Here is a 27,603-nt window from a genome sequence, read left to right as displayed (position 1 = left end):
GGGTCGCGGGCAGGGCGGGCGGCGCCCCCGGGCTCACCTGGCCGCGCCCACCTGCAGCACCTCCCGCCCAGCGCGCTCAGCCCAGCCCCGGCCCCACCCCCCAGCCCCTGCCGCCGCACGCGCCGCAGCAGGAGCCCCTGAGGCTAGACCGCAAGCAGCGCGGTGCCAGGGTTCATTCGGTCCGCGCATGTATTCGGGGTTTCTCGAGGGGCTCACAGCCGTAAGAGACAGACAGGTAGAGCGCCGTGGAGGCTGCAAAGTGCTCTGAGAGTTTAGAAGCAAGTGCTTTGGGATCACCAAGGAGCGGGCGATCAACTGAAGGTCTGCAGGGCGGGTCAATTAGGGTTCGCAGCATTCTGGGTAAGTGAACTGTTACTAGGGGAAGGGCACTCCAGGCCGTGGGATGGCAAAGCAAAGATCTCCTCTGGAAGCTGACAGGTCGCTGCAGGTTTATGAAGAATTGGGGTGGGTGGGGGCAGTGCCTGATGCTGGATGGCTCTAGGGGAATGCTGGGGATTTTGACCTTCCCACCTGGTGGGGAGCCTCCTTCGGAGGAGTTGGAACTGGGAAGCTCATTGTTTTAGCCTAGTGCGTTATTTGCAGTGGGGTTGACAGAGTGGGGAAGAGGGAGGGAGGTTGGAGTGACCTTTTTCTAGAACTCTGATACACAGCCGACCCTCATCCCTGTCTGCGTTACCCTGAGAGGTGAATTGAGGAGGTTCCCTGCAGGAGGAATGTGCTGTTGTGGCACCCCAACCCCCAGATGTGGAGGTATGAAGTCCAGAGGCCTGGGATGGAGCTCCAGTTATATTTAACTGTGAGGCCTTGGACTGGACACTTAGCTATGAGCCTGTTTCCTCATCTGTAAAGCGGGAATTACAACCCGGGGAGGAGGCTGGGGCAGGACAGAAATGGGTCTGAAGACCAAATGAGGTGCTGGGTGTGGAGGCCATTCAGAGAGGGGGCTGGACTGCTGCTGTGGATCAAGGGAATGTCAAGAGAATGACCCAGTCTCCCTTCCAGACAGCACAAAGTCACCCAGAAATGCCTTCCAGTCCCCTCACAATTGGGTACACTGCTCTTCTGCAAAAGGCCTAGGGTGCATGTTGATTTGAGGTCCCAGCCCCACCAGTGGCTGCTGGGAACTCCTCCGCCCCAGCATCTTCCATGCAGCACTGCTCTGTGCCACCCACCGTCTGCCTCTGACATTCACTGTGAACCCCAGCCCCAGGGCTGCTGGGATGGTGCGCGAGTCACATGCACACACACGTGTGGCCGCCTGACTCCTGGCTACACTCAAATGAAGGGAGCCACAGCCCCCACAGCTGCCCCCGAATGGCACCATACAGCCCTCAGGTCTAGAATTCTGCACCCCAAAAGGGTCAGGTTGGGGGTAGGTCTTCTTGGATAGCATTTTGCTGCAGAACAGCCACCTAAGTGTCTTGGAGCAGCCATGGCTCATTAGCCAACTGCCTCAAGAGGGTGGGGTGTGGTCAGAGGTATGAGCAAGCCACACCGAGTACAGGAGAAGAGGCTGCCCCCAAAGGTCCAAACGAGGCTAGGGCAGGGCACAGAGCAGAAATCTTATGAAATAACATCACCCTGGCTGCCACCAAGGGACAAGATCTGGGAAAACCACATCCTGTTATTTTGCCATAATGAGAAAAGACAGACAGACAGACATACACACACACAAGCACAGAGACACACAACCTGAGGCCCATATCACCCATGGATAGTGGCAGGTATAGACATCAAGGCACATACATACATACTTCCCCCCACAGTTAGACCATGTATTCCATCTGCACATGAGATGTATATACATATGGAGGTGGTACTGATGCCAAGATACACAGATACCCATGCTGGCCGGGAGGCAAAGGCAGGCACACTGGCCACACAAGAGCATGCATGCATACACAGATGGGCACAAGCAACAAAGACATACCTGTGTATACATATACCCAGAGAGACAGATGCACATGAATGTGCAGACCCCTACAAATGCAGACATAGACCAATGGGTACACAGCAGCACACACCTTCACAAAGACAGATGCATGTACACAAAGAGCCATATGCAGATGCAGACACCGGTGTGCACACACACTCCCCTTACAGAATTAAACGCATCGGACTTAAAAGAGCATATCTCCAAACAGAGTCTCTCTCCCACTCTTTCTCCCACCCCCCTACCCCCAAGTCACGGGGCAGACGATAGGGTCCTCCCAGAGGCACATGCCTGCACACAACACATCTCAAATAATGACACTGTCATTTCTATCATGGATAAAACCCAAACTCTGCGAATAATATGGGAGTCTGGGGAGAGAGAGCCAAAGTGGGGAGTGAGAGGTTGAGCCAAGACATACTGCATGCCCTCTCCCACCGTGGCCAGGGGCTTCCTCCCCACATTCTCCAGAGTCCCTGAGCCACTTCTGGGTCATTTAGCACTCAGGATGTGCAGACTCCCCTAAGCTGGAGGAAGACTCCAAAGCCCAGTCACAACAGAAACTCTTCCCCCCGTCCCACTGCCTCCAGGCCTTTGCCCCCAAGGAAAGAGTTCCCCCAAACAGCCTTTGATGGGTGATGGCTGTCTCCCTCAAAAAAGGCCAGGCAACCCTCTGTGTGGAGAGGTGAGCTGGCAGACCATGGATAAAGAGGGGGAGGGGGGCATTGGTGTGGACCCCAGTGCAGTGGCCAGATCTCAGGGAGGAGGCACCCTGATTTCCATCTCCCTCTGTCTGCTTCTCTCTCTTTCTCTGCTGCAGTAACAGCTCCCTCTTCACTCCCCTCGGACGTCTCCCGCTCCCCTGGCCCCTCAGAGGCGGTTAAAGGTGAGGTCTGATACACGGAACCTTTGACACGGGCTCCTGAACAGGCATCTGCCCAGATGTCCAGCACCCCTGTTTCCTGCAGGGTGGACCTCCAGCTCCCCATCTTTCCTGCCCCTCCTTTCACCTTTGTTCTCGGCCAGAGTGGGGGCTTCCCTGCCCAGCCCTGGACCTGGGAAAAGGGTTGAGAGTAACTGACTACTGGTGTCTCTGACAGACAACTTTTGGGGGCCAACTATAGCAGGAAAGGATTGAGCTGGGGAGAGGGGAGAGGACCACCCTCACCTAAGCCCTCTCCCCACTTCCCAGCCCAGGTGTCCTCAGCACTCACCCAAGAGCATTCTCTGCCTTTGGAGGCACCGCGGAGCGCAGAACGAGGAGCAAATGAAACCCAGCCAGAGTGACAGAGGGAAGGGGGGATGTGAGGGACAGGAGGGGAGGGCGCGAGGGAGGGACTCCTGGTTCTGCCTGGAAAGCAGCGTCGTTCCAGGGCCCTGTCTCTCTTTGCCAGAAAGGAGCTGCCCATTCTCTGGTTTCCCCCATCCCAACCGCAGGTAGAAAGAACAGGGCATGCTTATCCCCCAGGGGAGAAGTATGGGGCAAATGTGCAGACCAAGAACTGGGGAAGGGTATTGGGGAGCATCCCTCAGCCCCCACTCCCGGAGGATTCCCTTGCCTGGGGCCTCTTACACTGAAGCAAAGGGTTGGAAGGGCTGACTTTGTCCACAGGGACCTCCAGGGAAGGAGGAGCTGCTGGCCCTGCTCTGCCTGCTGGATGGCTCTTGACGTCCTCTTGCCTCAGGACTTGCTGCAGGAGGCCATTCTCCTGCCCAACCTCACTCATCCTCTCCTCACCATCCCCTTATGTTTAACTGCTGTTGCTGAAGAGGAAACTGAGCTTCAGAGAGGTGTTGCCACTTTATCAAAGAGCATTGGCCATGTGGGGGTTGGGGAACGGGGATCCAGGTATCTTGCCACTGTTAGTCTACCACCTGGACCCTTGGATCTGTTACCTGGGCAATGCCAGGAAGGAGAGGAGGGAGTTCATCTGATCCACTGGAACTTCTTTTTTTTTGAAACAGAATTTCACTCTGTCATCCAGGCTGGAGTGCAGTGGCAAGATCTAGGCTCACTGTAACCTCTGCCTCCCGGGTTCAAGTGATTCTCCTGCCTCAACCTCCAGAGTAGCTGGGATTACAGGTGCCCGCCACCACGCCCAGCTAATTTTTGTATTTTTAGTAGAGAGGAGGTTTCACCATGTTGGCTAGGGTGATCTCGAATCCTGACCTCAAATGATCCACCTGCCTTGGCCTCCCAAAGTGTTAGGATTACAGGTGTGAGCCACAGCACCCGGCCTGATCCACTAGAACTCCTGACACCCCTCCCCTGCCCACCCCAAATCCCCCAGCCCGGTCCTTCTCCCCTCCATTCACTCCTTCCTCTCCCTCTTCTTCCTAAAAGCTGGCTCTTTACTGACCTGAGCACCTGGTGGCTGGGAGGGGGTGGAGTGCGGGAAGGAGGCAGCCAGCCCACAGCTGGATCCAGTCCTGCATTCCAAACCCAGGTTCCAATGCTAGCCCCCCACCCCCTCAGCATCCTGTCTCCACCAGACAATAACCTGTAATCTCTGGAGCAGCCAACACTCGAACCACAAAGAAGATCTGGGAGGGGTTGGCAGCAGCAGCTCCTGAAAACAGGTTTGTTAGGAAGGGGCTCTGCGGGGAGGAGTTGTTTGTGTGGGGAGAGGAAGGAAACTCAAACCCAGAGCTAATTAACCCACCCAGAGACAGACAGAATCTTTGTCTTCTTCCAGGGCAGGGATCTGAGCTAAGCCCCCTAATTCTCTACCCAGACAGCCTTGCTTTTCCTGGTGGTCCTGGGGAGGGGATACCAATGGTCAGGACCACACCTGGGGGAGGGGGATGTGATGACATTCAGGAAGAGTGTGGGGCACTTCTGTCACCTGCCACCAAGGGAGAATAGCAGCAGGAGGCAGAGGCAGGTCAGACTGCAAGAAGAACTTCTCAGTGGCCTTGGGGGAACACAGTTTCTTTGCAGCATGCACCCAAAGGCCTCAGTATGTGTGTGGGAGGCCGTGACTGAGGAGGAAACGGCAACCCAGGGAGATACTGAAGGATGGGGGACAGGCTGGAGGGCTTCTGGGGCCTCCTGATGGGACTGAAATTAATCCATCTGCAGGGAGTGGGGGTGAGAAGCTCATCAAGCCAGTGACTCAGGCACGACTTGAGCTCAAGGTCTTTGATCTCTGGGGCCCAGGATGCAGCCAGCGGCTTCTGCAGTCAAAGACTTGGAGAGGGGATGGAGGGACCGATTCGACCAGGAGCTAGGGGAGGTCTGAGGGCGCAGAATAGGGGAGCCTAGCTTTGGCCTGCCACTCTGTCCACTACCCGTCTCCCGCTGGAAGGCACAGGGACATGTGTTATAGCTGCAGCCATCTTGGCCCTGAAATCCATTATAGTCTGACTCGATCTCTGTTTTCCTGCCCCCCATACTGTCTACCGTGCAGTCCCTGACTAAGGTTCTTCTGGCCATTTCAGCAAGCCAGAGCTTAAGTCATTTCAGAAATGCCCTCCTGTCCCCTCCTGTGTCATGTTGCAATGGATGCCATGGGGCAGGCCCACTGTGAATTGGATGACTGGGTTCTTTCTACCAAGAGACAAGGGAGGGACTGGTTGGCTTTAAGAAGCTACTCTTCCTGTCCCTAGCCAGATGGCTGGCATCTTCCCATTCTTCAGTTGAGCACACCAAGGGACAGGGCACAGGAGTGGCCATAGGTCCCGAGCATTTGTGGAATCATCTGCTGGGACAGCCTGCCCTCTGGATCATACTCCTCCCCACTCTCAAACATGGCTCAGTTGCTCCTAATATATTCTGTTCTCCTCAGCAGGGCATCAGATAAGAGTGTGAGATAGAATTTAGAGTCAGAAAACTGGGGCTGGGTTCAGTAGCTCACGCCTGTAATCCCAGCACTTTGGGAGGCTGAGGTGGGAGGATTGCTTGGGGCCAAGAGTTTGAGACCAGCCTGGGCAACATAGCGAGACCTTGTGATATGGTTTGGCTATGTCCCCATCCAAATCTCATCTTGAATTGTAGCTCTCACAATTCCTTCATGTTGTGGGAGGGATCCAGTGGGAGATGATTGAATAATGGGGACAGTTTCCCCCATACCGTTCTCGTGGTACTGAGTAAGTCTCACGAGATTTGATGGGTTAATGAGGGTAAACCCCTTTCACTTGACTGTCATTCTTCTCTTGTCTGCCACCATGTGAGACGTGCCTTTCACCCTCCATCATGACTGTGAGGCCCCCCAACCATGTGGAACTGTGAGTCCATTAAAATCCTTTCTTTTGTAAGCCGTCCAGTCTCTGGTATGTCTTTATCAGCAGCGTGAAAATGGACTAATACACCCTGTCTCTACAAAAATTGTTAAAAATAAAAAAAAATTTAGCCAGGCATGGTGGTGCATGCCTGTAGTCCCAGCTACTTAGAACGCCAAGGGAGGACTGCTTGAGCCCAGAAGGTGGAGGATGCAGTGAGCTACGATTGTGCCAGGCACTCCAGCCTGAGCAACAGAACAAGACATTGTCTCAATAAACAAAACAAAACATAATAGAGTCTGAAACCTAAGACCCAAACCCAACTGTGTGGCCTTGGGTGTTACCTAATCTCCCTGAGCCCCACTCTCCCAGTTTATAAAGTGAGACTGGATGTCATCATCTATGCCTAGGGTGGCTGGGTGAGGAGGGAATGCCATGCTGCAGGTGCAAGTGCTTTGTTCAGCTCCTAAGCAGATCCTCCATGTGGGGCTGGGGGTAGGTCATTGCTTTTTGCCCAGCTGTCCCCCGATGCCCTGTGCTGGCTCAACATCTGTATCAGAGGTTAGTGCGAGGGGACAGCAAACCTCTGTCTCTTTGCAGATGTCAGATAATCGCTTAAAGTTATTTAGGGGTGTGTGTGTGTGTGTGATGGTCCATAGGGTCATGGAGTTCAGCCTTCTTCTGGGGAAGGTCCCTGTGCCACACCTCCATTGGGAGGAGAGGCAAGGGGGGTGAAAGAAGGCTCAAGATGCATTCCTGAAGAATGAAAGAGGCCAGGCACAGTGGCTCATGCCTGTAATCCCAACACTTTGGGAGGCCGAGGCAGGTGGATCACCTGAGGTTGGGAGTTTGAGACCAGCCTAGTGAATATGGTGAAACTCCGTCTCTACTAAAAACACAATATTAGCCGGGTATGGTGGCAGGTGCCTGTAATCCCAGCTACTGGAGAGGCTGAGGCAGGAGAATTGCTTGAACCTGGGAAGTGGAGGTTGCAATGAGCTGGGATCACACCACTGCACTCCAGCCTGGGCGACAGAGTGAGACTCAGTCTCAAAAAAAAAAAAAAGAATGAAAGGGCCTCTTGGGTAGGAGACAGATGGGAGGTGGGCAGGGTAAGTTGGGGCAGTGCTTGGAGGAGGGAGACGAAGTGTGGGTTCCTGCTGCTTCCTCCTCCTGTGCCCCTCCAAGGTATTCAGGGCTCACTCAGAGCTGGGAGTGAGAATTCCAGGAGCCAGATGCTGCTGAAGAAGGAGGCCTCTGACTGAGACCTTGGCGAGGAGGCTCAGAGAGGGGAGAACCACCCCCCAGGCTCCCTCCCACAGATGGCCTCAGGGGATGTGAGCAGGAGAGGGTCCCTGCCTTACTGCCTGTGACTGCCTGTCACTGTGGAAGCCTCCAGCCCTGCAGGCCCCTAATCAAAGTGACAGCTCCCACGGAAAAGTGCCCCTCCTGGCTGCCACAGGCCTGAGACCTCGTGTCTCAATCTGGCATGGCGCCCCGGACACTGAGTGCCTAGGACCAATGCAGCACATTCAACGCTGCCCACACTTAGCCTCGGCCTCCCTGGAATGGCTGTGGTTCTCTGCATTTTCCCCAGGGAGCCTCCGCCCGGGAGCTCCACCCTTAGGACTCTGCTCTGTGGAGAGGGGCACACCGGCCTAGTGCCCACCTGGGCAGAGCTGGAAGAGGCATCCAGGGCAGCTGAGGGTCCCAACATGCTTCCCCTCACCCTGCCCCCCACCTCAGGGGCAGTTGCTGGCATCTTTTAAAATTATTTTTTGTGATGGAGTCTCTATCACCCAGGCTAGAGTGCAGTGGCATGATCTCAGCTCACTGCAATGTCTGCCTCCCAGGTTCAAGTGATTCTCCTGCTTCGGCCTCCCAAGTAGCTGGGACTACAGGTACCCCACAACCACGCCTGGCTAATTTTTGTATTTTTAGTAGAGATGGGGTTTCACCATGTTGGCCATGGGCTTGCAGGCCTTTGCTCCGGCTGCTTCCCTGCCTGTCTGGATTCAAAAGTCCCTCATTGGCTGGTCATGGTGGCTCATCCCTCTAATCCTAGCACTTTGAGGGGCTGAGGCAAGTGGATCACTTAAAGCCGGGAGTTTGAGACCAGCCTGGCCAACATGGCAAAACCCCATTTCTCTCCCAAAAGCAGATTACACCTAGTAGACTCTCTTTGTCTCCAGTATCCACCATCAATGTCACTTCCTGTGTCAATTTACCTCCCCCTCCTCTGACTTCTTTCTTTTCTTTCTTTCTTTTTTTTTTTTTGAGACAGGGTCTCCCTCTGTTGCCCAGGCTGGAGTGCAATGGTGCGATCTCAGCTTACTGCAATCTCCACCTCCTAGGCTCAAGCAATTCTTGTGCCTCAGCCTCCTGAATAGCAGGGACTACAGGTACCCACCATCACAGCAGGCTAATATTTTGTTTTTTTTAGAAGATGAGGTTTTGCCATGTTGCCCAGGTTGGTCTCGAACTCCTGAACTCAGGCAATCTGCCCACCTTGGGCTCCCAAAGTGTTGGGATTACAGGCATGAGCCACTGCACCTGGACCCTCCTCTGACTTATTGAGGCGTCCTGAATCCACCTCTAGGAAGCCTGTTACTATTTTGGAACAAACTCATCTGCATGTGTAGTTATTTAGATAGCTTTTCCCTGACAGGAAGATATGATGTCTTTTAAAAATGTGAATCTCCCAAAAGCAGATTACACCTAGTAGACGGTCAATAAATATTTGGTGACTTAATGAGTTACTTTTTTTTTTCTTTTTTTTTTTTTTGAGACAGGGTCTTGCTCTGTTGCCCAGGCTGGAGTGCAGTGCCATAATCTCGGCTCACTGCAACCTCTACCTCTTGGGTTCAAGTGACTCGTCTGCCTCAGCCTCCCAAGTAGCTGGGACTACAGGTGTGTGCCACCATACCCGGCTAATTTTTGTATTTTTAGTAGAAATGGGGTTTTGCCATGTTGGCCAGGCTGGTCTCAAACTCCCGGCCTTAAGTGATCCACTTGCCTCAGCCCCTCAAAGTGCTAGGATTAGAGGGATGAGCCACCATGACCAGCCAATGAGGGACTTTTGAATCCAGACAGACACATACGCTCCAGAAACACCCATCAGTCAGATACTCTCTTGCTCAGAGTCATGCCTTTGGTGTCCAGCCTGAAATGCTTGGGTGGGGAGAAGCTGGTCCCAGTCACCACAGCATCCTGGCTTTGCTTATGCCGTGACCTCTGCTTGTAATACCCCTACTCCCGTCATCCATGTTCGGAGGCTTAGCCCCCTCTTCCTTCACGAGACTTTCCTGGTGTCCCCAGGGACTGCAGTTTTGCCTTTGTGCCCTGAGGGTATGTCCCATGTGGCAACCACAACCCTCATCTCTTTTCACATCTGTCTCCACCCAAAAGACCCACTCAATCTTGGGGAGGGTGGTAAGCAGAGAGATTGGATCTTACTTGTCTCCGGCCTACAGGAGTGTGTGTGTGTGGAGCTAGAGACACAGTGGGTGCCCCATGAATATCACCAAAAGAGAAGACAGCCCTCAAGAGGGTGTCTGAGGTCAGAGTGTAGCCTCCGGCAAACCTGCCAACCTGGGCTGCAAGGTAGGTTTCTGTCGGCCTCCCCCAGGAGCCAGGGGTAAGTTCCCACCTTTCCCACCTCCCCACACTGGGCCTGGATGTGAATCTGTTTGCTCTGCCAACAGCAACCTGGCCGGTTCTTACTTTCCCTATGGCCCCTGTGCACCTGTCAGCTAGAATCACCCTCATGGAGGCATTCACCCATTTCCCCCAGAAATCTGCCTTGCAGCCAGCTGCCCCTTCCAAGCTCATAGCCAAACCTCTGCAAAGTCACCCCAGCTAGGGAGAAGCAGAAATCCTGGCAGGGAATCCAAAGGAAGAGGGGCCTCCGCCTTGTCCCTGGGTTGGAGTGCTGTGTACCTTGCTGACCTTGGCCTTCAGAGACCACAGACCTGAGCTGGAGCCTGGGACCCCCACCCCGCAGATGAGGTCCTTGTCTGAAAGCCTATGGCTACCAGGAGGCTCCAGGCTGGAGAAGGGCTGCTTAGGAGTCCTGATCCCAAAAGATCCCACAGGCGGAATCCCCAGAAACAAAGACCCAAGAGGCGGCCTAAGGACCCACAGACTCCGAGAGGTCCCACAGAAGGGTTGTCCAGATACAGAATAAAACTTGCTGGCATCAGGGGGGCTTCAGGCCCTAAGACCTCATTGAGGGCACCCCAGACGCAAAGACCCCCATGGAGGGAGGCCACAGACCCAGAGCCCCTCAGAGGGGCCCAGACAGAGATCCTCCCCAAACCAAATTTGTGGGAGCAGCGCTCCTCCACACTGACCTGGCCCTGAGGGGCTCTTCCCCAAGCTGAGCTGCCGAAGCCGCCTCTGGTGGGCCCGCCCCCCACAGTGCACCTGGGCCTGGGCCGCCGAGTTCAGCTGGATGTTGCAGACATCGCAGAGTGTGTACGATGGCCGCTTTCTTTCTCGCTTGGGTTTAGGTGGTTCTGGGGGCCGAGGGGGGCACTCAGCAGCTCCAGATACGGGGGGCTCCTTCTCAGCCGGTGGGGGTGGGCTCAGCGGCCGCTTCATACCTGAGTGGATAGAGAGGGAGACGAATGAACGCCAAATGGTTGTGAATACTTTAGAGGGAGCAGGAGGGGCTCAAGACCGGGAGACGCAGAGCTCTGTATCCTCTGTATCCCTCTGAAATGCCCCAGCCTGAGGATGATGGAAGGGTGCATAATGGAGTCTATTTCAAGCAAAGCAGCATTAAAACTTGGGACTCTTGGAGGTGGCTCACACCTGTAATCCCAGCACTTTGGGAGGCTGAGGTGGGTGGATCACCTGAGGTCAGGAGTTGGAGACCGGCCTGACCAACATGGTGAAACCCCATCTCTACTAAAAGTACATAATTAGCTGGGCGTGCTGGCACATGCCTGTAATCCCAGCTACTCCGGAGGCTTATGCAGGAGAATCATTTGAACCCCGGAGGCGGAGGTTGCAGTGAGCCAAGATCAGGCGTCATTGCACTCCAGCCTGCACAACAAGAGCAAAACTCCGGTTCAGAAACAAACAACAACAACAACAACAACAAACTTGGGACTTTCTAGAAGGGTGTCCAACATGTCTACACACGGGGAGGCCAAGACACCTGGGGATTCAGAACATAGCTGCAGAACATAGCTCAGAGAGGGCTGCAGAACATAGCTCAGAGAGGGCTGCAGAACATAGCTCAGAGAGGGCTGCAGAACATAGCTCAGAGAGGGCTGCAGAACATAGCTCAGAGAGGGCTGCAGAACATAGCTCAGAGAGGGCTGCAGAACATAGCTCAGAGAGGGCTGCAGAACATAGCTCAGAGAGGGCTGCAGAACATAGCTCAGAGAGGGCTGCAGAACATAGCTCAGAGAGGGCTGCAGAACATAGCTCAGAGAGGGCTGCAGAACATAGCTCAGAGAGGGCTGCAGAACATAGCTCAGAGAGGGCTGCAGAACATAGCTCAGAGAGGGCTGCAGAACATAGCTCAGAGAGGGCTGCAGAACATAGCTCAGAGAGGGCTGCAGAACATAGCTCAGAGAGGGCTGCAGAACATAGCTCAGAGAGGGCTGCAGAACATAGCTCAGAGAGGGCTGCAGAACATAGCTCAGAGAGGGCTGCAGAACATAGCTCAGAGAGGGCTGCAGAACATAGCTCAGAGAGGGCTGCAGAACATAGCTCAGAGAGGGCTGCAGAACATAGCTCAGAGAGGGCTGCAGAANCCCCCCCGCCCCAAGGGGGGGTTTCTTTTTTTTTTTTTTTTTTTTTTTTGAGACAGAGTCTCACACTGTCACCCAGGCTGGAGTACTGTGGCGCAATCTCGGCTCACTGCACTCTCCGCCTCCCAGGTGCAAGTGATTCTACTGCCTCAGCCTCCTGAGTAGCTGGGACTACAGGCACATGCCACCACGCCCGGCTAATTTTTGAATTTTTAGTGGAGACGGGGTTTCACAATGTTGGCCAGGATGGTCTCAATCTCTTGACTTCGTGATGTGCCCACCTCGGCCTCCCAAAGTGCTGGGGTTACAGGTGTGAGCCACCGGTGCCTGGCCAATCAGCTGTTATTAATACATAGTGTGTCTGTCTCTTATAGCTTGTGAGTGAAGTCTGTCACCCCGTGTGTCTGTCATGATGTACCTGGGTCACTGCAAATGTCTGTATTACCCCATTGTTTGTTGAGGTGAATCTGTGTCACTTACCCTGTGTGCATGTCACAGTGTAGCTGTGCCATGGTGTGGGTGTCGTGCCCAGACCATGAAATGAGATTGTCACTGAACATCTGAGACTGTGTGATACGGGTTGAGTTGTGTCCCCCCAAAATTTAATATGTTGACATCCTAATCCCCAGCACTTCAGAATACGACCGTATTTGGAAATAGGGTCATTGCAGATGCTATTAAGATGAGGCCAGACTAGTATAGGGTGGGCCCCTAAACCAATATACATGACTAGTGTCCTTATAAAAAGGTGAAATTGATGGGGTGCAGTGTCTCACGCCTGTAATCCCAGCACTTTGGGAGGCCGAGGCGGGTAAATCATGAGGTCAGGAGTTCAAGACCAGCCTGGCCAACATGGTGAAACCCTGTCTCCACTAAAAATACGAAAAAATTAGCCGGGCACGGTGGTGGGCGCTTGTAATCCCAGGTACTCAGGAGGCTGAGGCAAGAGAATTGCTTGAACCTGGGAGGTGGAGGTTGCAGTGAGCCGAGATTGTGCCACTGTACTCCAGCCTGGGTGACAGAGCGAGACTCTGACTCAGAAAAAAAAAAAAAAGGCAGGGTCTTGCTCTGTCACCCAGGCTGAAGTGGAGCAGTGTGATCATAGCTCACTGTTACCTCAAACACTTGGGCTCAATAGATCCTCCAGCCTCGGGCTCCCAAAGTGCTGGGATCACAGGTATGAGCCACCACACCCAGCCTTGCTGACACATATTGATCTTGGACTTTGAGGATCCAGAACTGAGACAATAAACTTCTATTGTTTAAGTGCCACCCAGCCTGTGGCACTTTGTTATGGGAGCCCTAGCAAATTAACGTGCCATAGATCTGACCCTGGTGTGGTCATAAATGCTTGGTGATTTGAGGTTCCAAACCCTGCTGCTACGTGTTGTGGCTGGGCGGCAGTCCCAGAGATAGCCTCTAGGTGGCGCAGCAAACATCCAGTGGGAAGGTAGGTGAAGACTCCGTACCCCCTGGGCAGGACAGACCCCAACCCCTACACTCAAGAGTCAATGCAGCTGTCTCCGGGAGCCACACCACGGGTCTAGGGCACAGCTCTTCCCACAGAGGGCACACTGGAGGTCACTGCCATTGTGAGAGGGCCCTCATTGCTGCATGGAGCCCCCCACTAATATTTTTCACCTTCTCACCTCTAGATGGAGGTCATCACAGTGACTCCCCTGCCTCTCCATGTCCTCCCCAACTCTCCCCGCAGGAGGAGGCAGGAAGGAGGTCTTAGGCGCAAGTGTTGGTCGGGGGAGAGGTCCCATTCCCTGGGTGGAGGCTTCAGAGGAATGAGATTTTCCTGGCCATGCCAAGGAGAGCTGCCTGCCCCGCTAGCATGGGGACAAGGGTATTTTGAAATCTCAGTGCAATTTATGACAGGCGGGGCGGGGACATGGCCCAAGAGAGCAAATATCTGCCACGCAGCTGATTAAACCTCTGTGATATATAGCCTCTGGGCTCACGGGGCCGCCTGGATTCCAGGCTAATTGTGTTTCCCCCAGCCAGGCTGCTGGGCCTGCTGCAGCCTGCCCTGCCTGACCCAGCCTTCCCAGCTGTCCCCTTAGGAGCCACCCTGCCCCAGCTAAGCTAGGGGAGCCCAGTCATAAAGTGTGGAGAGGTGGACAGTGACGGGAGCACACAGGTCTGCCTAACCCTGCCCTGAGCATCGACAGCTCAGCATCCCCAACCCTGGCCCCTACTCAGAGCCAGCATGACCCACCCTAGCAGTACTTACACTTAGACAGGGCCTAGTCCACATGCTGCCTTAAGCAGATGAGGAAACTGAGTCCCAGAGCAGGGCAGTGGACTTGCTTCAAAGCAAATGGAAAGACGATGCAAGAGCTGATTATAGAGGCTTCCCTGTCTTTCTCTTCACCTCCCAGCTGCTTACGTCACCTCTTCTTTATGAAATAACAACCCCATTTATTGAGGGCTTACTGTGGGCCAGGTGCTTGACAAAAAGGGTCTTTTTTCTTTTTGCGAGGGGATGGGGTTTGACTGTGTTGCCCAGGCTTCAGGCTGGCCTCAAACTCATAGGGCTCAAGTGAACCTCCTGCCCCAGCCTCCCAAGTAGCTGGGATTACCGGCATGCGCCACCATGCCCAGGCAGGATCTCTCTTAAACTTCACAATTCCATGAGATAAGCCCCATTATTAACCTGTTATCCCAGCGCATAGATTAGAGAACAGGGTTTGGGAGGTTCTGTGGCTAGACCTGGACCTATACTTGTCTGACTCAAAGCCCAAGTCCTTACCCACTCCCCCATCCCACCTCTCCTTAAAGCCTGCCAAGCCCTGACCTGAACTGATGGTTAGGGAGGGGGCCACAGATTGAGAGAAGGGCTTTGGGGAGGGGCAGGGCTGTGCAGCCCCTATCAGGCCCAGTGCCTGGCAGAGAAGGGCTACACCCTGGGTAGAAAGAGTCAAAGAGGTGGGGAGGAAGGACAACGGGAAAGCAGAGAAAAAGAGCGTGTATGTACCCATCCGTCTGTCTGTCTCTCTGGGATTTTTATAGGAAGCTGGCTAAATCTCCCTCTGTTCCCTGTCTTCCCTGAGAGATGGGCTGAGGCCGCTGCAGAGAGGGCAGGGGGTGGGCCCTGGGAGGGAGCCACCCATTTGGAGGCAGGCTCACACCACCTGCGCTGGAGGGCTGTGTAGCCCAGGTTCTGTCTGTCTGTCTGCCTGTGTGTCTGTCAATGTGGAGCTGGGGGGTGGGGTGGGGGGAGCACTCAGGCAGGGCTCTAGGGTCCCATCTCCACCACTTCTGGCTGAGTGACAAGTGCATGTGAAGTCCCTGGGTTTCCACGGGGTCCTTGGCCACCATGAGGTGATGAGATTCCCTGCCTGTCCATCCAGAGAGGGCTCAATGAAGGGGACTGTGGAGGCCAGAAAACAGGCAGCAGATGGTTGTTTCTGCTGCAGCCTGGGAAAGGAGTCCTCCAGAAATGCCTGCTTCTCCTAAAGAGGCATTCGGAGAGGAAGGTTCGAGGCCTGTCCCCAGCCTTTGGCAGAGCATGACAGGCTCCGTCCTCAAACCCTTAACAAGCCCAGTTACCCTCTGGCATTTTCCTCCATGTCAGCCAACAGCCACCTTCCCGCCTCCCCAGCCTACTTCCCAGACCGGGCCAGGCTGGCTGGCCAGCCAAACTTGGGCCAGACCCTGCCTCGCTGGGCTTTGGTTTCCTGTCTTTAAAGAGAGGGAGCCAGGTATGGTGGCTCATGCCTATAATCCCAGCACTTTGGGAGGCCAAAGAGGGTGGATCACCTGAGGTTGGGAGTTCCAGACCAGCCTCACCAACATGGTGAAACCGCATCTCTACTAAAGATACAAAAATTAGCCAGCGTGGTCGCGAGCGCCTGTAATCCCAACTACTGGGGAGGCTGAGGCGAGAGAATTACTTGAACCCGGGAGGCGGAGGTTGCAGTGAGCCGAGATCGTGCCACTGCACTCCCGCCCCAGCGACAGTGAGACTCCGTCTCAAAAAAAATAAATAAATAAGTGAAAAATAATAGGCTGGATGCAGTGGCTCATGCCTGTAATCCCAGCACTTTGGGAGGCCGAGGCAGGTGGATCACCTGAGGTCAGGAGTTTGAGACCAGTCTGGCAAACATAGCAAAACCCCATCTCTCCTAAAGCTACAAAAATTAGCTGGGTGTGGTGGCAGGTGCTTGTGATCCCAGCTACTCAGGAGGCTGAGGCAAAAGAATCGCTTGAACCCAGGAGGCGGAGGTTGCAGTCAGCTGAGATTGTGCCACCGCACTCCAGCCTGTGCGACAGAGCAAGATTCCATATCCAAAAAATAAAAAATAAAATAAAATAAGAGAGGGGACTGGGCGCCTAGGTCCTTTGCAGGCTGAATTGCAGTGGCCACACAGAGCAGCTGCTGCTAAGGTGGAAGGCAGTGGAGGCCAAGGTATATGATTCTGCCTTAGCCTGGGAGAAAGGCAGGGTGGGTACGCCTGGTGGCAAACGCCTGTTACCCCTGGGACACAACAGAAAGAATGCTTACATGAATCCTCAGAACAATCCTGCGAGGTTTGACACATGAGGCAACTGAGGCTCAGCATCACAAAGAGAGGCAAGTAGGTAGGGAAAGGTCTCCTCCATTCTATGAGGCAAGGGCAGGGGGTGAGGACCCTGGCAGCCCCCATCCCATTCATGGGGTCACAGGCAGGAGTGTGGGATCCTGGCCCTCCCCACCAGCCCAGCTGCAGAGAGAAGCACCTGGAGGAAGAGAAACCTCATCTGTTCCTGTCCTGCAAGCACTCCTGGGCCTGGGTAGCCACTGAATGTCCCTGAGGGGCCATCACTGAGCATTTTGGCTTCTCCACCCTGCCACCTCCCCACTGCCCTCTCCCAGCACTGAAAGAGAGGAAGGGGAAACAGACCTGTTTAGTGGTGTGGCCACCACAGAGTGGCACCCATCCCACCTATTCCATGGGCCCAGGGAGCTGGGGTCACCCAGGGCCACACCCTGAGATCCCCTCAGAGGATCCAGAGGAGTCGAGTGACCTGTGCCAGCCCCCAGCACATACAACCCTGCTTTGCCAGAACAGGAGGCCCGGGGGCTAGGCAACAGCTGGTCCAGGTGCCAGGTGAGGGGTTCCGCTGGACACACCCAAGGCAGCCATGTCTGTCTTCCCATCTGAAGTGGTGACAGAGGAAGCCCGTCACCTTCCCCTGGGGACTTCTGCGTGCTGGGGATTTCAGGAGTGAGCTGCTGAAAGCCAACCCTCCAGCTCCAAAGAAGGGAGAGAGGGCACAGGAGGTGAAGGAGCAGGATGGTCCAGAGGTGAGGTCACTGTCCCCCACTGCCTCCCCTCCCTTGGTCTGCTCTGTCCTCACCCCCAGTTGTCTGCATCCTCCAGAGGGCCTCAGTCCTCCTGACACCTCCAAAGACAGGGGCTGGCTCTGCTGGCCACTGAGACTCCCCCAAAGACCCCTCCCCTCAGGAAGGAAGTCCTTCTTGCTGTCTAACCTGCATCTCTCCTTGCAGGGTCCACAGTGGCAACACAGAGCAACTGCCTCTAAGGTGGGGTGGTTGTCTCCGTACCCCCTGTCCTTGCCTCTGCTGCCAGGCAAATCCCAGGAAATCTGACCTGTTGCCCTGATCACACTCAGCAGGCAGAGGAGACCCACCTGCCACATGCCCCCTCCTAGGAGCACCAGGGCTCAGGATCCTGACACAGCCGGGGTTTATCTCCTGCCTGCTCTCCCTGCCCAATCCCATAGGACCCAGAAGGGGAGCTCCCTCAAACCCCACTCCCTGCCTCCCATTAGTCACCACGTCCAAGTCAGGGCAGGGGCCTGAGTCCTGGAAGCCAGAAGGAGGAGGGTTGAGAGTTGGGAGCTCCTGGGACTGTTCCTGAGTTGTGGGTGGGGGCAGAGTGCTCTGGCCAGGGGCTCCCCCTATACTCCTTGCTGAATATGAGACATTCTGCACGTTGGGGGCAGGAAGGGGCGGGACAGGAAGGCCTCCAATGACCGTGAATGAGATGGAGGGTGGGGGAACAGGATTACTCTTTGCACCCAGCAAAAGATCACTGTTGCTCTTCCCTCCCCCACCCCTTCCCTTCTATTCCATCTCAGTGTTGATAGGGGTGGATCAACTTTTGGATTCTCTAAACTTCTTAAGAAAAGTCGGTGGGTTATTTGGTCGAGCCCCCTGTCTCCGGAGAACGGTCCCCTCCTCAGGGTGGGTGGAAGTAGAGAGGAAGTCTCATCCTCTCTCCCTCCCTCCCCCTAATGGGAGCTGGAAGTCCTTCTTGCCATCACCCTTGCTGTCCTCCTCGCAACCTCAGTTTCCGGTTAAGTTGCGGTTCTCTCCCGGTCACCAGGCGAACAAGGTCCCCGCCACTGCCCCCAGCCCTGCAGAGCCACCTACGCGCTGAGCACGCGGCGGGCCCCCTCCCGCCGGCTCTGTGATGGGCGGCGGGGAGTGAGGGCCCGAGTCCGGCGCCCGCGCCTACCTGGAGAGCGCTCCGGACAAACCCGGCCGCGTCCAGCCTCTCGCGGCCACCCGGGGCGGTCCTGAGTCGCAGCTCCCGGCCCCGCGCGTCCCGGGACAGCCGCCGCGTCTCCGAGCCCGCCCCCGGGCGGCCTGACGGGAGCAGGTGCCAGGAGCCGCGCCGCCCCGGCCAGCCCAGGAGAGCCTTGGCGGGAGAGGGGCTCAGCGGTGGGGCTCCCCGGGTGAGAGGAAGAGAGGGGAGATTCGGAGGCCCTCCTGGCTGAAGAGCTGGGCCCACGGGTGAGTATCCCGCCCACCCCTGGCTGACCAGGCCCAGTGTACCTGAGGGCTCCCCAGGGATCCCAGAGCTCAGGGAAGGGGACCCCAAACTGGCTGCCTTCCCCACCCCTGCCAGCACCCCTTCTGCCCCGGCTGCTACCTCCGGCAAGCTGGCCCCTCTTTTGGGAGGAAACTCAGGGAGTGGAAGGAAGTTGACATTCATGGACCACCTGCTGGGTGCCAGGGGGATCACATTCAAACCTCAGAATCACTCTGCCCAGAGCGGTGCAGTTCCCCATTTTACAGACCAGGAAATGAAAGACTGGGGACCTAAGTGAGCGCAGTGGCTCACGCCTGTAATCCCAGCACTTTGGGAGGTCGAGGCGGGCGGATCACTTGAGGTCAGGAGTTCGAGACCAGCGTGGCCAACATGGTGAAACCCTGACTCTACTAGAAATACAAAAATTAGCCGGGGGTAGTGGCATGCCTGTAATCCCAGCTACTCAGGAGGCTGAGGTGGGAGAATCGCTTGAACCTGGGAAGTGGAGGTTGCAGTGAGCCAGAATCACCCCATTGCACTCCAGCCTGGGCAAGAAAAGTGAAACTTCGTCTCAAAATAAATAAATAAATGAATAAATAAATAAATAGCATAAAAAAAGATTGTGGACCTTAAGTAACTGGTCCAAAGTCACACAGGAAGTGGGCACCAAATGGGAGACTCCAGGCTGCTCCAAGGCACTGTCTCTGGAGGTCCCAGCCAGAGCCTGCTGCGGAGACTTCACCAGTGTGTGTGGCTGGGAGTCCTTTCTGATTCCTCCCAGGGGATCAGAGCACAGGGTTCAGCACACAGTGGGCACACACAGGAGCACGGAGCCAACCAGGGAGAGCAGGAGGCAGGGGCTGGTGACATGACCTCCAAGAACACTCTCACCATTCTGTTATTGGAGAAGCAGTAACAGAGCAAGAGAGCAAGAAAGAGCCAAGGAAAGTGGACAGAGAGGGCTCTTGCAGCCAAAGAAGAAGTGGTGGTACCGCTCACCTGCCTGGCACTGGGGCAAGCCTCCTGGGGACCAGGCCACGGAGAGAGGAGGCCCCATGGTGGGAGCCTCAGGGGCGCCTCACCCACGGTGCCACCAAGTCTCCCAGCACTTCCTGGTCCACCCATCCACCAACTCACCACTGCCTTGGGCCTTGCCCTTGCTGCCCCCTCAGCCAGGAACATCCTCCCGACATTCACAGAGATATCTCCTTGTTACTCAGGCCCCAGCTCAAATGTTACCTCCCCAGGACCCTCTTTCCCCAGCTTCATCACTCCTTGTCTCAGACCGAGTTTACCACCCTCTTAGTGTATCTCCCAGGTTGTAATTCTTTTGTTTGGATCCTGACCTGTCTCCCCCATGAGGGCAGGACCTTTATTTCCCAGCTATCCACAACACCAGTGCAAAGCTTATTGCATGCCTAATAAATGCTCAATAAATAGTTGTTGAATGAATAATAAATGCATTTCCACTTTTAAGGTAAAGTCACATTAAACTGTACATTTTAAATGGGGGAATTGTATGGTATGCAATTATATTTCAATAAAGCAGTTACTAATTTTTTTTTTTTTTTTTTTGAGACGGAGTCTCACTCTATCAGCTGGGCTGGAGTGCAATGGTGCAGTCTCAGCTCACTGCAACCTCTGTCTCCCAGGTTCAAGCGATTCTCCTGCCTCAGTCTCCCAAGTAGCTGGGACTACAGGCGCATGCTACCAGGCTAGCCTAATTTTTGTATTTTTAGTAGAGACGGGGCTTCACCATGTTGACTAGGATGGTCTTGATCTCCTGACCTCCATATCCACCCGCCTCAGCCTCCCAAAGTGCTGGGATTACAGGCGTGAGCCACCGCGCCTGGTCAAAGATGTTTTTAAAAAGTAAATCCAAGGTGGGGAGGACAGTCATGGTACACCATGTGTACCTCACTATCCCACAGCACACGCATCCTCTAACTTAATCTAGTCACACTGCTCTCCATCACAGTCCACATCCTGTGGCTGTCCATGGAGAACTGCAGTTGTTCAGACTTGGAAGGGATCTTAGAGGTCATCCTGTCCCTTTTGTAGCAGCTTTGACACGGTATCCTCTGTCCTCTGCTTGAACATGTCAGTGACGGGGAGATCACTGCCTAACAAGAAGGCCCATTCCATATGCTAACGTTCATGGGATGGGGAGTTGGAACCTGTTTCCCTATAATGCTTGCGTACTGGTCCTAGATCTGCTGCCTGGTAACACAGAAAACGTGCACTCCACCTTCCACAGCCAGAGAAACACAGCAGGCAGCTTCTTCCTAAAGGGGCTCTTCTCCCAGCTAAAGAGACCCATTTGCCTCGGCTATTCTTCCCCTGACATGGCCACCTCCTCCAGGAAGCCTTTGAATATGTGCCTCCCCCTTGTATGTGCTCCCAGGGCACCTTTCATGAGACCCTAACACTGCCCTTATCACACTGTATTAATTAAACTGTCTCTCCCAAACCCTGCTTTGGTTACCCGTCTATACTGAGGGCTCCTCCCCCAGGGTAGTTCTGGGCCTTCTTTCATTTCCTTTGCCTGGTACCTTGCATGGTGACCAACTGACCTGATCTAAACCACTTAATTAAAAATGTTGAATAGGCCGGGCGTGGTGGCTCACGCCTCTAATCCCAGCACTTTGGGAGGCCGAGGCGGGCGGATCACAAGGTCAGGAGATCGAGACCACGGTGAAACCCCGTCTCTACTAAAAATACAAAAAAAAGCCGGGCGCCGTGGCGGGCGCCTGTAGTCCCAGCTACTCCGGAGGCTGAGACAGGAGAATCGCGGGAACCCGGGAGGCGGAGCTTGCAGTGAGCCGAGATAGCACCACTGCACTCCAGTGCAAAGCGAGACTCTGTCTCAAAAAAAAAAAAAAAAAAGTTGAATAAATGGTTTCCGGGTGTTTGGTTATCCCAGTTACATTCCTCTAAACTCTTTTAGGCTTTTGGTATCCTCCTTAGAACAGAAAAAGGGACAGCACAACCTCCCCCAATCTCTGCCCTCCTCTATGAATGCCACCCGTCCCTCAGCTTTTTTTCAGCCTTGAACTAGCTCCACATAGAACTGAGGGTCCTTGAAACCCCCAGATCTATTTTCACATGATGCGCTGGTGAGTTCAGCCTCCCTATCCCAGCCCCCGAGTGAGTGGTGGTTTCCTGCACTGGGAGGCCCAGACCGTATGTTTGGGCTTGCTGGCTCTCCCATTCTGCTCAGCCTGTTGAGATCATTCAGCAGGACCACAGGTGCCAGCTTAGTGCCACCCACAAAGACGTGGCTTCACCTAGATACCTAGGAATAACACACCCCTAAACTCCAACCCCGCACGCAGGCAAAACACTGCCGTCTACTGTGGGCCTTCTGTATGCCAGATCCTTCCCATGCCCTTTCCCACTCATTTCGTCCCCCACCAACCCTGAAAGGTCACTACTACTCTCCTGATTTTGAAGATAAAGAGGTGGAGGCTCTGGCTGGGCGCCGTGGCTCACGCCTGTAATCCCAGCACTTTGGGAGGATGAGGCGGGTGGATCACGAGGTCAGGAGATCGAGACCATCCTGGCTAACACAGTGAAACCCCATCTCTACTAAAAATACAAAAAATTAGCCAGGCGTGGTGGCGGGCGCCTGTAGTCCCAGCTACTCAGGAGGCTGAGGTAGGAGAATGATGTGAACCCGGGAGGCGGAGCTTGCAGTGAGCCAAGATCACACCACTGCATTCCAGCCTGGGCAACAAAGCGAGACTCTGTCTCAAAAAAAATAAAATAAAATAAAATAAAGAGGGGGAGGCTCTGAGAAGTTAACTTACCTGCCCAAGGTCACACAGCTAGAAAGGGCAGAGTAGATTTGAACGCCATTGGATGACTCCAAAGTCTAGGCTGTCTCTTTCCTTTATACCATGGTGCCTCTAAAGGCCTTATCCCAATATGCCCAGTAACTTTTTTCCTACCAAGTTGGGGTGAAGAGGAAGAACAAATGGAAAAGCTCTTCCTGCTAATGGAGAGCTCAGGGTGCCAGGTGGTGCTGGCCCTCCATGGTCCACCTTCCACTTGCCCAGTGAGGGATTCAGGCCCCTTAAATGTTGCCTTCCCCACTCCAGAAAATGACGCTTAGTCTAAATAAAGCCTCTGAGTCTCCAGTTTGACCATTCCAGCTCTCACTACTGGCCAGTCTCATCCACTGTCTCCTCTTCCTCTGTTTTGTCTGTGGATGACTCTTCAGCCTAGAACAGTGCCTGGCACACAGAAAGTAACCAAGACATATTTCTGGATTTGAGGAATGAAACGACTCTCACTGTAGGTGCATCGGGAATGCTTCGGGCACCTTGAGGCACCTTCGAGCACCTTCGGGTACCTTCAGGCACCTTCGGGCACCAAAAGAGAAATGCATCAGGCAGCTTGCTCTGGCTGTGTGAGTTTAGGCAAGTTACTTCCTGTCTCTGAGCTTCAGTTTCCTTATCTCTAAAACAGGGCAATTAATAGGTAACAGTGTAGAGGATGATGTGACATCATGCCTGCAAAGTACCCCATGTAACATGTGCCCAACTAATAATAGGAGCATCATTAATTAGGTGTTGCTGGTCCCGGCTTTAGAGAGAGGGACATTGAGGCTCAGAGACGTGAAGGGACTTATGCAACCCTCAACATTACACAGCTTGGAAGAGGACCACACAGAGCAGGAGCTGATGGGCCTGGATTTAAGGCTGTGCCTATTTCTTCTCCTGGGGCCTTTCCCAAATGTTTGATAAATACAATTTCTACTACAAAGATAAGAGGTAGTTAAAATAATTGTTCATAATAATAACACTAAGGGTCCCCAGCTGAAGCAAAGCCTGCAGCAAAGGGGCTCAGGCAAGGAGCAGAGACCCCGGCCCAGCCAGCAGCTTCCCTGCTCGGCCCACAGCCCAGACTGGGGCTAGGACGGGTGGCGTCATTCTGGGCTCCTGGGCTCTAGGAGGGTGGGAGAGGCCACAGCAGTGGGTAGGCCTGCCCCACCCCACTCATCACGGGTCCTTTCTGCTCCCACTGAAAGGGCAGACTCTCTAGTCACTTGAACAAGTCCACTGTGACCCCTCCCCCCACGTTTTGCCTCTTAAAATAGCCCAGAGCCACCATGTGCCCAGGGCGGCTCCCCACTGGTTGCAAATCCCCCTGAAATCAAATCCCCATCCTGCCCCAAGCAGGACGGCACCACCTCCTGCCACCGCTGGGCTCCAGCGCCGGCCGGGCTCCCCCAGTGGAAACCGGGACAGTTGTCCTTCACAGTGACCGGGACATAAATCCCCAAATAATGAGACAGGCGCTGGGAACACAGAACCAGACGCGGTGCTAATTGGTTTGCTTCTGGGCAGAGATGATGTGGAGACAACAGTAACAGGCCTCAGTTTCCCTGGCGGTGTATTGGGGTGGGGGATGTGAGGGCCGGGGATTCCCGGCTGAGCTGATTTTCTACGCCTTCTGACTGGCCTCACAACCTGCTAACCAGCCGCATTTTTTAGGATATTAAATTCCCAGATGTAAAAGAAAAGGGCTGGGGTCTCCTGGTCCAGGTCCTGAGTTAGGAAGCCTAGAATCTCTACCATGATCCAGAAACACCTTCTTTCCATTAATAAAAAAAAAAAAAAAAATCAACCAAGACTCAGATCCTTCCCAGTATGCATGGGGATTGGGGGAGCAGGAAGGCGAGGAACCCAGTGCAACCTCCCTGCTCCTCATGTGAGGTTGGTAATGGATTCTTGGACAAGCCCAAGGTCCTCAGTTTTCAGTAATCAGGATGAGATTATCACATTAAACTTTCAAAGTCTTTGCTCAAAAAGCAGCAGCAGCAGCTGACACCCTTGACTCCCCCGACTTTCCCCACTGTCACCTTCTCCTGGACCATGACCAGATGAGCTCCAGATACAGGCCACGTGGAGGCTCCACTGCGCTGGGGCAGAGGCAGGAGCATGGACAGGATGATCTCTCTGGGGGTGGCCTCGGGGTTGTGGTAAGATGGAAGCGGGAGGAGGCTGGGGAGAGAGGTGAGCATGTGTGTCTGCGGATGTGATTTGGAGGGACTGCGGGGAACTGGAGTAACTTGAAGTTAGGCAAACGTGTTCACTGTTTATGTTGCAACTCCACCACGAACCGTGTGACTGGGAACTCGTCCCTTCTCTCCACATCTTAGTTTCCTTATCTGTAAAATGGAGATAATGGTAACAACAATGCCTAATAATAACTCCCCTGACTCAAGGCTGATGTCTGAGAAGATTAAATTAGATAACATAGAATATACTAGCCAGGTACGGTGGCTCATGCCTGTAATCTCGGCACCTTGGAAGGACCAGGTGGGTGGATTGCTTGAGCCCAGGAGTTCGAGATCAGCTTGAGAAACATGGCAAAACCCTGTCTCACAAAACACACACACACACACACACACACAAAATCAAAAAACGAAACAAAAAATATACATATATATGATAAAAAATTAGCTGGGCATGGTGGTGCATGCCTATAATCCCAACTACAGGGGAAGACTGAAGCGGGAGATTGAGGCTGCAGTGAGCCATGATCATGCCACTGCACTCCAACCTGGGTGAGTGAGACTCTGACTCAAAAAAAGTAAATAAATAAATAAATAACTGACCAGGCACACTGGCTCATGCCTGTAATCCCAGCACTTTGGGAGGCTGAGGCAGGAAGATCACTTGAGGCCAGGAGTTTGAGACTCTATCTTTACCAAAAAAAAAAAACAAAACCCCAAATTAGTCGAGCACGGTGGTATATGCCTTTAGTCCCAGCTACCCAGGAGGCTAGGGCAGGAGGATCGTCTGGGCCCAGGAGTTGAAGACCCCAGTGAGCTATGATTGTGATACTGCACTCCAGCCTGGGTAAAAGAGCAAGACTGTCTTCCCCCATCACCCCCCAAAAAAGAAAGAAGGAAAATGCCCTAGAAATAGTAAAAGCCCATTGCGACGTGAGGGATGATGTCATTAGTTACAGCAGGAGGGATGGTGATAAGACCACAGAAAGAACTTCCTCACAGCTGTGCACTGGAAACTAATGGAGCAAAAAAAAAAAAAAAAAAAAAAGACAAACAGGCTTGGGCAGAATGCCAAAGACCTCACCAATGATTCACTCTCTCAACCCAGGGTGCCCATTCCCATGTCCAGGCTCCCCTCCTGCCCATCATCTTGCCTCCCAAGGCTGCCAGGCAGCCCCCAATTTTTCCCAGCCCAGAGCACTATTCAGCTTGTATTTGTTGCCAACACAACGGAAATTATTTCAACCTCCTCACCCAGCTTGGCAGAGCTACCTGGGGTGTGTAGGAGAGGCCAGAGCTATAAGAAAGGAGGCTGGAAATTGGGGTGTCCAATAGCAGGGGTGGCCCCCTCTCCAGAATATTAGCTACAATCGCAGCATTCTAGAAGGCAGTCAGCTTCCTGGGAGGACAGCCTTATACTGCCCCATGGAAAGGAAGGGAAAGCCTGAGGATCCAGGGGTCCTCACGGGGACCTTGGCCACCTTTCCTCTTACTTTAAAGAGCTGCATTCAGAAGGTGTTGGGAAGGAAAGGCCCTGACTACCGGCCAGGTTCAATCCTGAGGAAATTAAGGTCTGTAAGTCTCCCTGACCCTCCCTTCATTTCCTGAAGCTTTTATTTAGTTTGTCCAGCAGGATCCTCCCACCCCAGCCCACTGACTCAGGCTTTGGAGTTCTCTTCTCCTCCTCAATATGAGAAACTAATCCTAACCCATCCTAACCTCACAAGGATGGAGGCAGACTGGGGATGACTCCAAGACTCCAGGGTCACCTGGGGTGGGGAAGGGAGAGCCTCCAAGTCCATTGGCTGAGGGAGACGGTGGGGTATCCATGGTCCACCTTGTTGGCCAGGGAGCAGCTGTTGACCACATCAAAGTCCTCCTCTCAAATCAGTCTGGTGGGTGGAGGCACACAGCTGTTGCAGGCCACGAAGAAGGAGGCCTTTCAAAACCAGCTGAGAGGTTCCAAGAAACGCCCTGAGGACAGGCTGTGTCAACATGTCCTGCGCCCCCCAGGCCCACTAGTGCAGCTTCCAAGCAGCTTCCTGCAGCAGGGCTGCTCAGAGGCCTTGGCTGGAAGGCAGGGCAGGGTGGAGGACAGGGCCTGAGCTACAGGAGCCATCAGACCTTGGGCAAAGTCCTTACCTCTCTGATCTATAAAATGGACCCGGTTATATATATACCTCATGGGGTTGTTGGGAAAACCAAGAGGTGATAGAGGGATAGTGTCTCCCTTTGTGCCTGGCACAGAATAGGGGCTCAATAAATTCACTCAATAAACATTTACTGAACACCTACTATATGCCAGGCCATCCATTCTGTACCCTGGGAGCTAGCAGTGAATGCAAGTCCAAGGGGCCCTCATGGAACTTGCAGATCTGGGCTGGGGGAAGAAGGATGGGCATGGACAATAAGCAGATAAACACATGAATCAGGATGGACAAGAAGAGGAGAAATATCGCTCTTGTTCCATCCGGCTCACCGGCGGCCAGTTCAAAGTTACCTCTCTTGTTCCCTGAACGTCGCTGTATCCTGTTCTCTCCTTTTCTTTTTCTTTTCTTTTTTTTTTTTTTTGAGACGGAGTCTTGCTTTGTCCCCAGGCTGGAGTGCAGTGGTGCGATCTTGGCTCACTGCAAGCTCTGCCTCCTGGGTTCACGCCATTCTCCTGCCTCAGCCTCCCGAGTAGCTGGGACTACAGGCGCCTGCCACCACGCCCAGCTAATTTTTTTTGTATTTTGGTAGAGACGGGGTTTCACCGTGTTAGCCAGTATGGTCTCGATCTCCTGACCTCATGATCTGCCCGTCTTGGCCTCCCAAAGTGCTGGGATTACAGGCGTGAGCCACCGCGACCGGCCACCTTTTTTTTTTTTTTTT

The 27,603-nt window shown here is 54.0% G+C and overlaps 2 protein-coding genes across 6 annotated transcripts in view; both read right to left on the bottom strand.

The window, feature by feature from the left end:
• Positions 1 to 3,900, bottom strand: part of CUNH17orf113 (chromosome unknown C17orf113 homolog) — a 15,376-nt gene extending 11,476 nt beyond the window's left edge. Inside the window, exon 1 of the mRNA XM_017856597.1 lies at positions 38 to 3,900. The gene's annotated coding sequence lies outside the window, so the exon portion shown is untranslated. The remainder of the gene's footprint in view (positions 1 to 37) is intronic.
• The window catches only part of ZNF385C (zinc finger protein 385C), a 68,145-nt gene that overhangs the window by 25,564 nt on the left and 14,978 nt on the right, over positions 1 to 27,603 (bottom strand). For 3 of the 5 annotated variants that reach the window (XM_017856599.1, XM_017856601.1, XM_017856603.1), the window contains exon 2: positions 10,528 to 10,779. In XM_017856599.1, coding sequence (XP_017712088.1) covers positions 10,528 to 10,777 — 250 coding nt within the window. In that variant the 5' untranslated portion in view covers positions 10,778 to 10,779. Of the gene's footprint in view, positions 1 to 10,527; positions 10,780 to 18,413; positions 18,471 to 27,603 lie in introns of those variants that run through there. The other 2 variants (XM_017856602.1, XM_017856600.1) reach the window with 2 other exon arrangements.

Source organism: Rhinopithecus bieti, unplaced genomic scaffold (genome assembly GCF_001698545.2).
Source record: "Rhinopithecus bieti isolate Rb0 unplaced genomic scaffold, ASM169854v2 scaffold_44695, whole genome shotgun sequence".
In the NCBI taxonomy this organism is placed as follows: domain Eukaryota; kingdom Metazoa; phylum Chordata; class Mammalia; order Primates; family Cercopithecidae; genus Rhinopithecus; species Rhinopithecus bieti.
This window is presented reverse-complemented; position numbering and strand designations above follow the sequence as displayed.